Genomic DNA, 15,557 nt, shown 5'->3' with positions numbered 1-15,557 from the left:
GACACGCCTACAATGACGTCAGCAAGCGCCGACGCGGGGCGGGCGGTGCGGGCCCGGAGGGCGGGGCGCCAGAGGCGCGAGCCTGCGGGCTGGTGTCCGACGCGGGCGTGGGGCGCGAGCGCGGGGGCCGCGGCGCCTGGGGACCTGGGGGTTCGGCGGCCTCCACGGCGCGCAGGACCGGGCTGGGCTGTTGCGGTAGCCAGAGGCGTGGGAATGTTCCCACTCTGCGGGCGCTGGGCGGGTGTCGGGCACCGCCATCTTTGGGGAGTGGATGGGGCGGGCAGGACAGGTTTATCATGCTGGGAGTAAAAGATGCGCCTCCTTCGTCCAGAGTCCCCTCCTCCGCGTGGGAAAGCATGTCATTTGTTTGTTTCTTATGATTTATTTCCCTAGGATAGGTGTGGGCTTCTGTTCATCTTGGTCCCCTAAGCACTTAGCACAGAGTCTGGTCTCTAGTGCGTATTGAATGAACGAGTGAATGAATTAACGAACGAACCCATCGAAGGGTGGAAGGATCCACGTTCTTTCTCCTTACTCAGCCCACTCTCTCTGGCACCTCCCTCAGGCTGGAGAGCGACTCTTTGGGAGCCGTGGGAGGGAGGGCAGTAGGTGCTTGTCCCTTGTGCTACATAATTTAGAGGACCTCTGAACTGGACCATCCAAGTGTGAATACCACCTTCCCTGGCCGAGCAACTTCGTTTTTGTCTCTCTTTTAGAAAAACAATGCTTTTCCTCTAAACAGACCCCCTCGCCCCCAATCACACATATCGCCGAAAATGAAGGTCTATATTTTTTTGACTGGGCAGATGTTTATAGAGCTCCTACTAAGTGCCAGGCACTGTACGATGCTCTAGCAGTTAAGGCAGGCCCAATCCAAGGGATACACACTTTACAGGGTTGGGAAATGACCTGATAGAAGTACTGGAAGCTAGAGACCAGCAGTTTTCAAGCTTTTTGGTCTCAGGACCTTTTTACACTCAATAATTACCCAAGACCTGAAAGAGCTTTTGTTTGCATGGATTATTTTTTCAGTATTTTTTGTAGTAAAATTAAAACAGCTGTTTAAAAGTACTAATTCCTTTAAAAAAAGCAATAATAAACCCATCATATGTAAACAAATTTCATAACCCAGACCTGAGGTGGGGGGAAAAGCTTCCCAGAAGAAATTATTTCTACTATTCCAGTGACCTTTGCTTCTAAATAGCGGTTGAGTATGGGTTCTAGAAAACCCTAACTCCCCAAATGCCAGCTTTGTGAATATGGCTTCAACTATAACGATTTTTAAATAGTAAGTTGGGTGGGTTTGTTGGTTTGTTTTTCAATTACATTTCTTCATGAAGTTCTTGTTCTGGTGGGGATACTGGAGGCCTGTGCTTGCATGCATTTTTATAATACAGATAACAGGAATTTTATTAGGCTCATTTAAGCATTGCTAAGTATTTCTCCCTGGATCCAAAAATAGTATACAGCTGTTGTCAGCAATGTGTTTTTGGGCTCCCATTTCATTCCTGGGTGAGTTCACAGCATAGGTGATAATAGCTACACAGTCCTGCTGCACGTGACTTCTGAATGCCTACTATATCCACAGCCTCTTCCGAGCAGGTGGACAAAAAGGTTCCTTATGCCTAGATCCCATGTGATCTTGCCACCCTGGCCCAAAGACTTCCCAGAGGCCTATGAGGTGACCTGGCAGAGTAGCCCCTGCCTTCAAGACTGAATTTGACTAACTGAGTCAATAAGAGCCTCTCCCATGGAGCAGAATGAGTGTGGAACAGACAAGGCCATGGTCAGAGTAGCAGAGAAGCCGGGAGGTCCACATGGGGAAAGTAATAAGCAGAACAAAGCCCGCTGTGGAGAAGTTCCCCGGGGCTAAGAGGATGAGCTGAGGCAGTGATGGAGGGTCACTAGGTCACCATAATAGTGGCGCAGTGGAGTGGGAGCCAAGCACACTTACTTGTAATGGCATTTTATTTGGGCACGAAACCTGACAGTTTTTTTTAACAATGGCTAATGTCTCTATGAGGCCTAGTTCCTGTTCCCATTTTCCTGTGTGCTTCAAGAATGAATTCCCTAGGAACAGAGTTAATCTGGAAGACTGCCTTCACAACCTGTCTTTTTCAAGATTTTATGCAAGTCACAGAAACACTCAAAGTGACAAGCAAAAAGAGGGAAACTTTGTTATTATAATAATGGAGGTAGCTCCTGCAACTCCAGGACCAGACTATAGACAGGCTGCATGAGGGGTTGCTAGATTCAGGACACATGTAGTGTCAGAACACAGCCAGCGTCTCTCTGAATATATTCTTTGACTCCTGTAAGGAGTGATCTGTGCTGAACTCCTGGCCTAAGAGGTCACATATTTGTTGGTAGATAAAAATACATTAACCTCCAAAAGCAGAGACTGCTTGGCCAGGCAAGTCATGTACCTGTTGTACGAATTCTTCCTGGAAAATTACTGAACTATACCAAGCTAGATTTTTTTTTTTTTTAACAGCCATTCTTGCTCACTCTGTTCAGGAATTTTCCTGTCTCCACTTCCTGTAATCTCAAGACTTAGTGAAAATAAAAGTCACTCCTTTTGGCAAAAAAAGTGATGGATCCCTGACATAAGATGGTTAAAACTGCAGAAATTCTTTAAACCCACATTTGCTATTTTCAGTAGGTATGCTAGCGTTAAATGTTTTGTGGGGCTTTCAAATTTCAGTGACAAAGACTGGCCTGTTGGGTGTTTGGCTGACACCTAGGTTTGTGTGTGTCCCATCTCTCCCCCCTTTTAGAAGCTCTCCAAAGAAATGAAATCTTCCATAGTAGCATTATTGGCACCACAATAGGCAGTGTGAAAGAAATAGTGGATATTGGGGCCTAGTTGTAATCTTAACTCTGCTAAGGATGATGTGTTAAAAAAAACAAATGCCCCCTCCAAAAAATCAAAACAAAGCTGTTAATTTTAACCCCAATTCCCCAACTCTGGATGGGAGGCTGATGCCCTGTAAAACCATGTAGGGAATTCTCTTAGATTCCTAAATCACCTTAAGGATTACTAAGAATGAGGAATATGAAAGTTCTTTAAGCTCTAGCTTTGTCAACTGCTAAAAAAGCTTTCTTGACTTTTGTAATCTGGTACTTTTATCAAGTCATTTCTAAAATGCCGTGCCTAGGAGAGTAGATATGTTATTTTTTACTCAGAGTGAGGAAATAACAAAACATTTGGGAGTCTTGTAACTTGAAAATAACTTAAATTTTGGAATTAAAATGGGTTCTCAGTTACATCCTGTCAGAAGTATTGTTTTTAGCATATAAATTACACAGTCATTTAAAACTTTATTTCATATTTATTTGTTTACACTCATTTATTCCAATGTCCGATTTAAAACAATACTAATACAATATTGGCACCCCTATTTTGAGTAAACTAATTTTACAGAAATGTAAAGTCTAGTGTTAATATATATATACCCTTTTGGAGCCACATCATTAGCAAAAGTTCACAACTACACATGTCGTTTAAAGAAAGCTCAAAACTACTAAAAGCATACCCCCAAATCAAGTTTTTGAAAATACAAATTTAACTACAGGGCCAAACATATTAATTTAACCCCAACAAAACATCTTCTGAAACCACAAGTCTAAATTTGACTCTTCTGTTGACAACAGTTGCTTGAAGTAACAGTTCTTAACAAGCTTATTGCATTAGCAACTAGCAGCACAGGATGGAAAATCAGAACCTTCCATCTGATTTCCAAAGGCAGAGATAATTAGGTCATGCTCTTAGAGGATTTAGGTACCCATCAGGTTTAATGGAGTCAAGCAGGAGGATGATCTGATAACAACTGCACAGCCAGGCGTTAGGGATTTCACATGGTACTTCTGCATTTTTTAGAAAGAGGGCACTGCTTACCAGAAAGAAAAAAATTTCCTTAAAAGAATTTCAGGTACTAGTAGGCTTTCAGATTTTTCAACAGGGTCCTTCCCTGGAGCCCTCAAATGACACCATAAATGTGGCCACTTTTTCTGCCTGTGAATAAGGCAAGTTCTTCACAATATCTGTGAAAGGTAACTTTGCCCGTTTATCTATCAGTGGCAGTTGTAAGTAGGAATACATTAAGTCAGTAAGGCAGGCACCTTGCTCCAGATCGTTACTCAGTACTTCACTACTCGCTGTCTCCAAAACATTGCCACTGCAACTGCACAGCTGTACTGGTAACAGAATAGAGATGAATGGAAACGGGCAGTCCAAAAAACCTGTTAAGGTTTATTTTTTAGGACTTTGTTTTTTTTTTAAGAAAACTGTAGAAGAGATGTTTGATGTCTCTTTGATCCCCTTTTCATATACAAAGATAATCTCTAGATTTACACCACATAATAAACATAAACAGTTTTATTCAAATCACAGAAGTATATGCAAAATTAGAGGCATAATAGATGTGATGGAAACAAATGAAATTTTTTAAGTGTCATCTTGTTTATTTCACCTTCCCTCCTATTCGACCTCTCGCATAGTATCCACTGACATGTACGAACATGTCTTTCCATACCTAGTGGCGCTTCATTTTATTTAGCCCAATAACGTTAAAGTTTGTGCATTGAAGAAAATCATGGTTTGTCTTTTACTTGTAAGGATCCTTCACTGCTAAGATTTCAGCACAATCCACAAACATCAAAACCGCTGACACCATACACCTACGCACAGCTCAGTCGGATACACATGCTGGGAGGAAAAATATCATTTTTAATTGAAAAGCTAGACTCTGTCATCTTCCTTCTTCACATTACACCCACTGAACAAGGTCACACTCATTTCAGACACCCACGTGCTCCCAGCACCTGGGACCCTTCCCATCACAGCCAGGTGGTTAAGAGGGGTCTCTTCAGGAGGCCGGTCAGGCAGCTCTGCCTTGCAGCAGAGTAACTGAGCTTTAAAATGCTGCTGGAAGCTTTTGCTTAGCCAGTAAAGAGCAAAGGGGTTTACACAAGAATTGCTGAAAGCTAGAACCCGAGACAAAACGGTGAGAAAAAAACGAATGGCGGAGGGGTCCACGTAGGTTTGATAAGTAAATGAGTGGTAGAGATACAAGAGGTGATTCGGCAACCAGCAAAAAGCAAACAGAGCCACCAGCACCAGTACAGTTTTGGCAATTCTCTTCCGGGATTCAATCTGGGGGAGGGAGGGAGAAAAGTGGCAAAAAAAAAAAAAGATCATTTAACTAGCAGAGATTTAAAATAGCCATTTTCTAGACTTACACAGAAATGTACACTAAACAGGCTGGTGTCCCTTTGAACATGCGTTTGTGAGGTAACTGGCTGGGACCAGCGGGAAGGCAGCCTGTGGCTAGAGAATACAGCAAATTAATTGGCATGCTAATCCGTGATCCTGGTCTCACTAGTTCTAATTCAGACTCCCATCCCCTGTTTTGAGATACCCTAGAATGTCTCCAATTATCATCTCAGGGAGAGTTGTGGAATTCTTGGAAATTTAATCCAATTAAAAAATAGATGTTTCACAAAACTACTTTCACCGCATTGGCAGAAGCTGGCTGGGTTAGAATATTCCTCTAGGGTTTATGAAAGTTGACCAGTTGGTACCAAAATTTGTTTTTGATCCATAGCAATTCTAACTACATAGTCAATGGAATAAAATCCCACGTGCCATCATTCCTCATATGTGAAAAAAAATCCTACCTACAACTCTTAATAAGAGAAATAGCCAGGTTAAGTGAAGGCATTGCCTGTGGTCACAGAGAGAGCAAAGAACTGTTCTCATGGGCATTAAATACGCAGTTTTAGCCTTGTGAGCCCCACTGTTGAACCAACCGTATAGACTAGATCAAAGACAAGAGGTAAATGGAATCATCTCTCCCCACCCAAGAAAGAGAGAAATCCTGTGGGATTTTTAAGAAGTCGAACGAAACAATGTATTGGCAACTTTTTTTTAATTCTGTTCATGTTTATGAGAGGAGAGCACAACTGGCTCTTGCAATGGTTGTAAGCAGCTTCTATGAGTCACCATGTTCTCTTGCCACTGGTACTTCACCCTGGAGACCTCAGTTTGCTCATCTGTGTAAGTAGTTTGCACTGAACGTTATGGCACAAGTGGTTTGCATTGAATAATGTTATGGCTTTTTGCCAGTTCTGTCATCCTGTGTTTCTCTATCTGTAACACTTTTTAAAACAAAAGGTAGTTTGCTTTATAGTCTCACCTTGTGCAATGTTCCTCACCCTACCATGGGGTAAATAATTTTGAGTACTCCCAAACGTCAGCTGTCCCCTTTCAAATAATAGTTGCCCTACTATTTATTGAATGCTTACTACGCACCAGGAATTACGCTAAGTATTTCACATGTATCATCCAGTTCCCATTTTCATTTTACCAATGAGGAAACTGAGGCTCAGTGAGGTTAGGTAACTTGCTCAGGATTGCTCAGCTAGTAGGTGATAGAGCTGGAATTAAATTCTGGGTCTGACAAACTCCAGAGCCTATTGACGAAAACAAAAATACTATACTGCTATCGTATTTATTACTCACCAGTGCAAAGGTAGGAATTTTACTTCGAAATTCATGCATGAGTCCTGAGTAATACATACCTGCTTGCGGGCATGGCTTTGTTCCTCAGTAGGTATGTTCAAGGTGCTTTTGTAAAGAGTCCTAGCAATCAAAGAATAATAGACAGAGATAATACAGAGTGGGATAATGTAGAATACTAAGAAGCATAGCAGAGAATGTATCTCTTGCAGGAGCCTCTCAGAAACAGGATAAGAGGCACATGCTTCAAATGTCATATTTTTGTTGGGATCTTGAAAGGTGTATACATTTGAAAATACAGCCTCTGGTAGAGCAATTATCATAGACATGATCCAGATGCAGCCAGCTTTGGCACATGTCTTCAGGATGGTATTGGACGGCTGTCGCTCCAGTGGCTTCACAACTGCCTTGTATCTAGAAACACATAACCATAGGCAAAGGTCAAAATAATATCAAAATGACAACATTTTAGGGTTAGAAGCTACCTTAGTGGTCACTATTTTACCACCTATTCATATGTATACAACCAAGTCAATATTAACCAAGGGGATTTGATTATGGCTTCAAATATACCACAGTATTTGTTATTTATGTTAATCACCTTTTCTATTATTTACTAATATGATATATTCCCGATTTTCAGCTTTATAATTGTGTGTGTAGGTTCTCCATTTACGATAAATAAATATTTTTCAGCACGAATTTTGTGTGTGACTGAGAGTACTTCAGTACCTGTGTGTATTACTTTAAGTGTTCTGAAAGACTTCCTTTTCGTGTGACCGATGTGAAACCTAGTTCTCCTTCCTTCACGAGTGAGCAGTCATCAGCCTTCCTAGAAAAGCATTCCATGAGTTTAAGCAATAAAGAAGAGAGGGTTAATTTCTTCCCTGATCATAAGTGCTAATTTGTTGTCCAAGCTGATCCGTAATGTAGACTTATAGGCAAGGCAAGAATGAAATCAGGAGCCCCTTGCTCATGCAAAGATGCCTCCTTATCCTGACAAATCCACCTTAAAATCTATAGCCTTTAAATACATCTGTCCTCAAATAGAATATAAAACCAGTTAAAGCAAATATATATGAAAGACACAGGGAACACTTTTCCTCCTCTCAGATTCCAGAATCTGAAGAAGCTATTCCTTCTGGTACTGCCAGGCATTGATTACTTACAGGCTTCTTGCAGGCTTTTTAAAGCATCACTTTAAATATTTAGAGCCTCAATTTTTTTCATGCTTTCACAGTTATCATTCTACAATGGGAACACAGGAAAACACAGTACTCAGACTGAAAATATCCTCACAGCCTGAACACCCAGACTGATAGAGGTTCTCACATGCTTTATGCATAGAGCTCTAAAAGTCAACCAGGGTTAATTTATTTCTCTGTAAACGAGAATGTCATTGAATACCTACAGAGAAAATAAACACAATTAAATGAAGTGATGACATTACACTGAGTTACCAGGAAGATGAAAACGTCATTGTTTCTCTGCCATTAATTAATCTGATGAATTTCAAATAAAGTAGATGTATGTATCTTTCTACCATCTTTCCCGCAGAGAGTAATGCATATGCGATCAATTTCATACCTATGCTGACATTTTAATGTTGACAATATTGCACCACTAGGCTGCACTAACGTATAAAACATGAATTGTTTTTCTTTTACACCTGGAACAATTTGCTTTACTTAGTAAACTGGGGGTATAAAAACATGGTTCAGTATCCTTTCAAGCAAACAATTACACTTCAAAGGAAATTATTCCCAAAGCATACAATATCAACCTACCCTCTGATGCTAACACAGGAATTTAAACATCCTTACTCCAACTTTTATTTAAAATGCTCTCTGATTTTCCAATCTTAATCCAGGTTACTGAGTATGAGGAAAGCACAACAGTAGCCAGTGAATGCTAAATACAAGCTTTTCTTTCTTTTTGGCTAATTTCACATCCTGGCAAACATAATTGAAAAAAGAAACCCACCTGTCAGCGCTGAGAATTGTTAATGTGAACACTGATACACCAACAGAAGTGAGCTGGATAAAAGAAAGCACCTTACAGCCAATTCTTCCGAACAGCCATCCTTCTGCAAGGTAGTGGGTTGCATCCACAGGCACACAAGTTAGCAGAAGTAAAAGATCTCCAAAAGCCAGGCTGGTGATGAAAATATTTGGAACTGTTTGCATGGATTTGGTCTTGAAAAAGACTTTGATGAGGATAGCATTTCCAAGGATGCCCACTGAAATGATCACGGCATAAGTGAAATAGATGCCACACAATGCTTCTATTCCTGGGGAGTTGTCTCCGGTCGATCCTTTATTTTTGGTATCATTAGGAATGACAGAGCTTGATGATTCTGTGTCATTTGTGATTGAAATTACAGTCTGATTAGGTGACTGAGGCTGTCTTTGAGGCATTGTCAAAGGCATTTCTGAAGACTATGCCTTTAATATTTCTTCTGCTCAGTTCAAATGTAGTTGGTTCTCACGTCTAATGCCTACGTCTAGTAACGAGATGGAGGAAGAACAGAGCAGAACAGCAGATTCAAGACATCTGGATTCTCCTTTCCTTCAGTTGTTCTGTGTCTCCCAGCATGCTTGGCTAAGTGCTTACCCATCTGGCTCTGAAGAGTGGGAGGTGGAGGAGTTTTACTGGCATTTCTGTGGCAGAAGGAGGGGGTTTTGGGAAATGCTCTGCAGTTGCTTGTTCTTCCCTGTTGGGGTATCTTATGAATACCTAGACACTATAAAATAACACTATCGTTCATTAGAACCATTTTGCTTCCATACTTAACCACGAAGATCTCTATAGGTCCCGTTCATTTTCTTCCAGAACTCAGTCATTTCTCTGCAATCAGAAGATGGTCTCATGCATTTTCTTTGACATGGTAAGTACACCTGTGTGTCCCCTGAAGCACAAACTTGAATCTACCCCTCTAGATTTAATACCAGAGAGGCGCTGAAGCAACAAATCATTCCTACTTTGACAGGGTTGATGTCACTTCCAAGGAGGAATGATTCAGGTGACCTGGGCTTATCACCTAGCTCTGACCCTTGGTAATTACTGACTCTGTGACTTGTGGGCGCTGAGCTGCCCAATATCAGAGCAACCTGAAAGGGATGAAAAATCCAGGCAAACCACCAGTTGCTTTGTCTGTAAATGTCCTAATAAGACAGTTTATACTGTTTGACTGTCTGTTTTAATGCCATATATATTTTAAGTGCTGTTTAGGGTTCCTCTCTAGAGATAGTTAAAATGAACCTGCCTTGTTCCAAAACAGAATAATACAGGACACTGCTTGAGGTCCTGGTACAAAAGGACTTACTTACGAAGGAGGGAGCGCCATAGATTACTCCAGAGGTGATGGGCATGTAGGTGATGCTTACATCAACTGAAGGAAGTAGAAAATGAAGGCAATTACCTTAGTACCTACAAGAAAAGCCCCTTGTTACAGAAAATGTAACTATGTGATTTATGTGTGTGTATGTGGGGTGGGGGTTGGCTGGGAGGGGGAGGCCAGAAGTTTGAAGGCATTTAATAATATAACCTCCTACGAAATATTCTCTGAAATGATCAAATTCAAAGGATCATCCCTCAGCTAGGAGTAACTTTGTGTAGGAAGGTGTTTATACATACCTGCATATCAAAAGTAGTCTGATAAGTGACATGAAAAACTGTAAAGTATTGGCTGACCAATGAATGGCAGGAGCACACAAAGATTGCTCTTGATACTGACAGAATAGGTGCAAGAAATTCCACAGGGAAGGCGAATTGAATCAATTATCTGGTTAATTTGAGCCCCCTACATCACACCTATACTCCACACCGCATGATTCTCTCCATAGTTTGAATTACTCAGCTAAATAACTGCTTTTGATGGGAATGGGGACAGGGATGTTTGGATAAACCCAAATCCCTTAGCTTTTAAGTAGCACTTAAGTAACTTCATGCACTGAGCTAGCTCTTTAAGATCCTCTGTTTAGAAAACAGCGGGATGCAGCTCATATCTTGATCTCACAAAGCTAATGATAAAATCTCTCTGGGATTCCTGCATATCATTTAGCAGAGAGCACAGGGTATCTCCCAATTCACACCTTGGCTGATGGCCACACTGCACTGTTGAGTAAGAAACAAACCCTTGCGTGTGATTTCCAGAATTGTCTGAATTCCAGAGACCTCAGGCATTCTTTCAGCAGGCTGCAGCCACCGGCTGCCTTTCCTCCTCCCTCTTCGTCCGGTCAGGAGTGGTCAGGAGCGGTCAAGAGAGGGCCAGTGGTGTTGAAGTCTGGCTGAAGCAGTAGTGTTCTTGGATCCTTAGGATTCCAGAATCCCAGAATATCAGAGGTGGAAGCGACCTTAGAGATGATGAAGCAAATCCTCTGTTTCTCCAGAGGCAAAAATGAGGTTCAGAGGGGGAAAGTATTTCATGCAAGGTCACACCAGTACTCAGTAGCAGAGGTGAAATGAAACAGGTTCCCCCTGGATTCTCAAAGGTTAAAAATCAGTAACAAGAGCTGGAAAACAGTTCCTGACGAGCCATATTTTTGCTCATTTGGCATTGTGGACTTAGGCTTTCTGCATGGTCCATTAACCAAAGAACAAGAGATTTCCAGGTTAACAAGTGAATTATGATAGATAATTTAAATGCATCTGCTTTTATATGTACTTCTTCAACCTTAAAATTTACCTACAAAACATAACCATGTTTAGTTAATCATTTGTAGTTAAAGTTGCCAGGCACTTAGCCTATACAAAATGATGAAATTCCTTTTTTGTTTGTTTTTAGTGCATAATTGGTCAAAATTATCATCCAAGATTTCCAAAACCAACTATCTGGTATAGATTAAGCACCCGTACTACAGTCCTAATGTAGCCTTTTAAATATTGGACAGTGAACAAATAAATCACCAATTTTCTGAAGTTGGGGTCCAGTTCAGTTAGTGTTGGTAAAATCTTTTTTAAGTCTCCAAGGAGCTGGGGATCTAAGGGTGCTGAAGAACTCTTCTCTGCCTCTAAGGTGGTGGGGAGAGGGATTAGAAACGATTACAGGAAAGAGGCTGAAATTTTGGCTCCAGGAATCTCAGCCATCAGTTAAACAAGACAGTGGTTCTCAGATCTTGGCTTTTGTCAGAATCACCAGGAAGGTTTATCAAAATCCAGATGGGTGGATCTTGTCTCCAGAGTTTCTGGGGTCTGGGGTGGGGCCTAAAAATTTCCATTTCTAACAAGTTCCCAGGGGATACTGAAGTCTTTGGTCTGGGACCACCCTCTGAGAATCACTTACCTCAGATAAAAACACTTCAGCTGTTCCAGACAAGCCTGGCTTTTCCTGATGTGGAGGTTGAAGCGATATTTCTATGGGTCTTCATTAAAGGACAAGGAACTTTCTGATGTGATGGATACTTAAAAAATTCTCCTTACGTATCACAGTCCCTGGTAAGCCAGATGTACTGAACTCTTGGGTCCCTAGGACTGAACCATCCAGAGTGCTTGGGTGATCTTTCCAATGGAAGAATGATGAAGTGGTTCAACTTTTTGTCTATGACTAATCACAAATTCTGTTTATATATTTGAGAACTGAAAAATGAAGAATAACCAGATTCTCAATCTATAAGTCTCTAATAACAGAGAGCTTTAAAAAAGTTCTTGTGCTGGGAAACAGGGTGGATTTCTTTATTAATTAACTGGCTTAGATCACTTTAAAAAAATTATTATTGATACACAATCTTATGTTGGTTTCAAATATACAACACAGTGGTTCGACAGTTACCCATATTATTAAATCCTTATCCCCTCTAGTGAGATTACTATCGATCAATGTAGAAAGGTGTTACAGAATCATCTACTATATTCTCCATGTTGTACTACCATCCCAGTGACCTACTTACATTGTGATTGTGTGTTTTGTGCCCCATTATCCCCTTCACCCTCCCTCTTGGTAACCACTAATCCCTTCTTGGCATCTATGAGTCTACTGCTATTTTGCTCCTTTTGTTTTGCTTTATTTTTATACTCCATAAATAAATGAAATCATATGGCATTTGTCTTTCTACACCTGGCTTATTTCACTGAGCTTAATACCCTCTAGCTCCATCCATGTTGTTGCAAATGGTAGGATTTGTTTTCTTCTTATGGCTGAATAATATTCCATTGTGTATATGTACCACATCTTCTTTATCCATTCATCTACTGATGGACACTTAGGTTGCTTCCATTTCTTGGCTATTGTAAATAGTGCTGCGATAAACATAGGGGTGCATCTGTCTTTTTCAGACTGGGCTGCTGCATTCTTAGGGTAAATTCCTAGAAGTGGAATTCCTGGGTCAAATGGTATTTCTATTTTGAGCTTTTTGTGGAACCTCCATACTGCTTTCCACAATGGTTGAACTAGTTTACATTCCCACCAGCAGTGTAGGAGGGTTCCCCTTTCTCCACAACCTCACCAACATTTGTTGTTGTTTGTCTTTTGGATGGTGGTGATCCTTACTGGTGTGAGGTGATAAGTAATTGTGGTTTCAATTTGCATTTCTCTGATGACTAGCGATGTGGAGCATCTTTTCATGCGCCTGTTGGCCATCTGAATTTCGCCTTTGGAGAACTGTCTGTTCAGCATCTCTGACCATTTTTTAATAGAGATATTTGCTTTTTGGGTGCTGAGGCATGTGAGTTCTTTATATAGTTTGGATTTAATCCTTTATCATATGAGTCATTTATGAATATATTCTCCCATACTGTGGGATGTCTTTTTGTTCTGCTGTTGTCCTTTGCTGTACAGAAGCTTTTTAGTTTGATGTAGTCCGAATTGCCCTTTACTCCTCCCAGGCGGGCCACCTCCTGGGAGATGGCTTCCAGTACAGTTTGCTGGACAAACCAAAGTTTCCATTCTTCCTTCCCATTTGGGATTCACGTATGCCCGACAGGCCCTCAGAGGAGTTGGCCAGGCCTGCTCCTTGAAGTGGTGTGAGGTTAGGGAGGCAGTTCAGCATTCCAGGCAATTTAGCCAGATGGTTGCATGGACTATGGTGCCAGTCCAGGTCTCAAGGCCGTTGGCCAACTAGGGGTCCATGGTGGATGTGAGGATGGGGAACGAACATCCTCAGATTAACCTGAGGTTGGTTAACAGAGGCAGGATGAGAAAAAAACCAGCAAAGCAACTCCCTTCCACCTCCAATTTCCTTGTCTTTTAGAGTATATAAGAAGCCTGACTTAGTAGTTTTTGTACAAGGGGGATGAAATGAATGGTTTTATAGATCTCTCTGACATGCACGCACCACGTTAGAGTGCACATCTATATGCCAAGTTACTTACATCATCTCACAGACGATATCTTGGAAGAGTTTGAAAAGATTATATGATTACAACAATCATATATGGAAGGGGGCTAAGGTGGTGAACGTGGACCAACAATTTGCCAACATGGCCACCTAGAGCCCTTTAGAGTTGAGATGCCACTTCTCCCAGGCTGGGTGCTTAGAGCTGTCTATCACACTCCTTTCTTTAGCTCCTTTGTACACCAAAGCAACCGTGTCACTTTATAGGTCCAGAGTGAGCAATTAGGTAATGCTCTGCTCTTTCTGCTGAACCTACCATGGACAAGGGGACACAATCTCTTGGGGTTTCTTAAACAAATAAGCCAGGCCTAATCCTTAAATCTGTGGCAGGGACACAGTGGAGTAAAAAGCTGAAGGATGTGTAATTGTAATTCTCAGGAGGATAAAAGCAGAAGCCAGAAAACAGGATTCAGACTTTTCCTAAACCGATTCATCTTCTTTACCTAAGGATCAGTACATTCTCTACATACTCTCCTGCACTCTATTTTCTTCTCTCGGCCCCCTTAAGGCTAGACGGCAGGCTCTCCAGAGCATTCCTCTCCCTTGGATAGGCTGAGACTGGGCTGCTTCATCTGTGCCTTCACAGAAGCTGGGGACTGGAAACGCCATCAGCTCTTCCCTTTTCCTCGGGCCTGATGTATTTCCAGTGGAAGCAGCTGGGCACTGATTATTAGGGGGATGGACAAAGAGACTTCCTTCCCTTGCTTGATGGCTGGAAGGCAGCCAAAGGGAAAAATAGAAGGCGCTCTGGTCCAGAGAAAGCAAGTAGTGTTGGAGGACATGTTGCTACCCTCTGAGGTCTAGGCCCTCATTCATAGGCCTCTGCCCAGCATTCATCTCCTCTCTGAAAGACGGAGGTTGAAAAGCTGCCTTTTGGCTTCTATGCAGCTTGGGAACTGGAAACACATTCAGCTTTTGTGTTTTTCCAGAGTCAGATCTATTTCCAAAAGAATCAATTGTGCGCTAATTAAGGGGGATGGATCAAGAGACATCCTCCCCTGGCTAGGTGGCTAGGAGGAAGCCCAGAGGGGGGCGTGGTTGGACAGCCCAGGCAAGGAGATTCGGCATTAGTAAAAGAAAGGTGGGAACAACAGAGGCCAATCTGCTGCTCTGCTAGCTCCCCTTTTGCAGGTGTAACCCCCATGGGAGGGTGTGAGGGTCCCTTCTCTGGGATACAGCAGCTGTGTTCTTGTCTTTACAGAGGCAGGTGCCTGGAATTACTCATAGCATTTTTATCACTGCTGAGCTTTAACTATGTGGAAGGGATACGTGTGGGTGGTGACATGTTGTAGAAAACTGTGCATCAGTAGTGATCCTCAGCTTGTGTGCTGGGTTGGAAGGTAGCTCAGGGACTGGCCCTGCTAAGGGACCTCTGAAAGTATTCTGTGGAATGGTAGAAACAGTGATGGAAAAGCTGTTGCTCTGTCCCCACTAGCATCTTCTTTCTGTGTCTTTTCTAATGTGCCAATACACCCACTCACTCTGCACCTGCCCGCCTTTCTCCTTGTGCCGGCACTTGTGGGGTTTTGCCTTATGGAGGCAGGGGTCTGGAGTACCAAATGCCCTTTTCACTTTTCTGCTTTATCTTTTTTGGAGGGAAAAGTGTGCGTTGTTCATAAGGGAAATGGATCATTTTGTACATGAGTTCTTCAAGCACTTTAAAAAGGGCCTGAGGGAGGAAAAAGCCCAGGGAGAAGTGAGTGTTT

At 42.0% G+C, this 15,557-nt stretch overlaps 1 protein-coding gene across 1 annotated transcript; it reads right to left on the bottom strand.

Annotated features, from left to right (window-relative positions):
- Nucleotides 1–4,741: 4,741 nt before the first annotated feature.
- On the bottom strand, nucleotides 4,742–8,937 carry BRS3 (bombesin receptor subtype 3). Its single transcript, XM_017659089.3, has 3 exons — nucleotides 8,504–8,937; nucleotides 6,583–6,934; nucleotides 4,742–5,155 (listed from the first exon to the last, which is right to left on the bottom strand). The coding sequence occupies exons 1-3, from the start codon at nucleotides 8,935–8,937 to the stop codon at nucleotides 4,742–4,744; spliced, it is 1,200 nt and encodes a 399-aa protein (XP_017514578.1).
- Between the last annotated feature and the right edge of the window lie 6,620 nt (nucleotides 8,938–15,557).

This window comes from Manis javanica, chromosome X (assembly GCF_040802235.1).
Source record: "Manis javanica isolate MJ-LG chromosome X, MJ_LKY, whole genome shotgun sequence".
NCBI classification, from domain to species: Eukaryota; Metazoa; Chordata; class Mammalia; order Pholidota; family Manidae; genus Manis; species Manis javanica.
Note: the sequence above shows the minus strand (reverse complement) of the source record. Positions and strands in the feature narration are given on the sequence as shown.

Bases quoted from the DNA above. Each gene is read 5' to 3' on its own strand.
- BRS3 (XM_017659089.3), bottom strand. From the start codon at position 8,937: ATGCCTCAAAGACAGCCTCAGTCACCTAATCAGACTGTAATTTCAATC. The intron at 6,935-8,503 runs GTGGGTTTCTTT...ATGTGTTTCTAG, and splicing joins ACAATTCTCAGCGCTGACAG to ATACAAGGCAGTTGTGAAGC. The intron at 5,156-6,582 runs GTATGTATTACT...TCCCTCCCCCAG, and splicing joins AAAGCCATGCCCGCAAGCAG to ATTGAATCCCGGAAGAGAAT.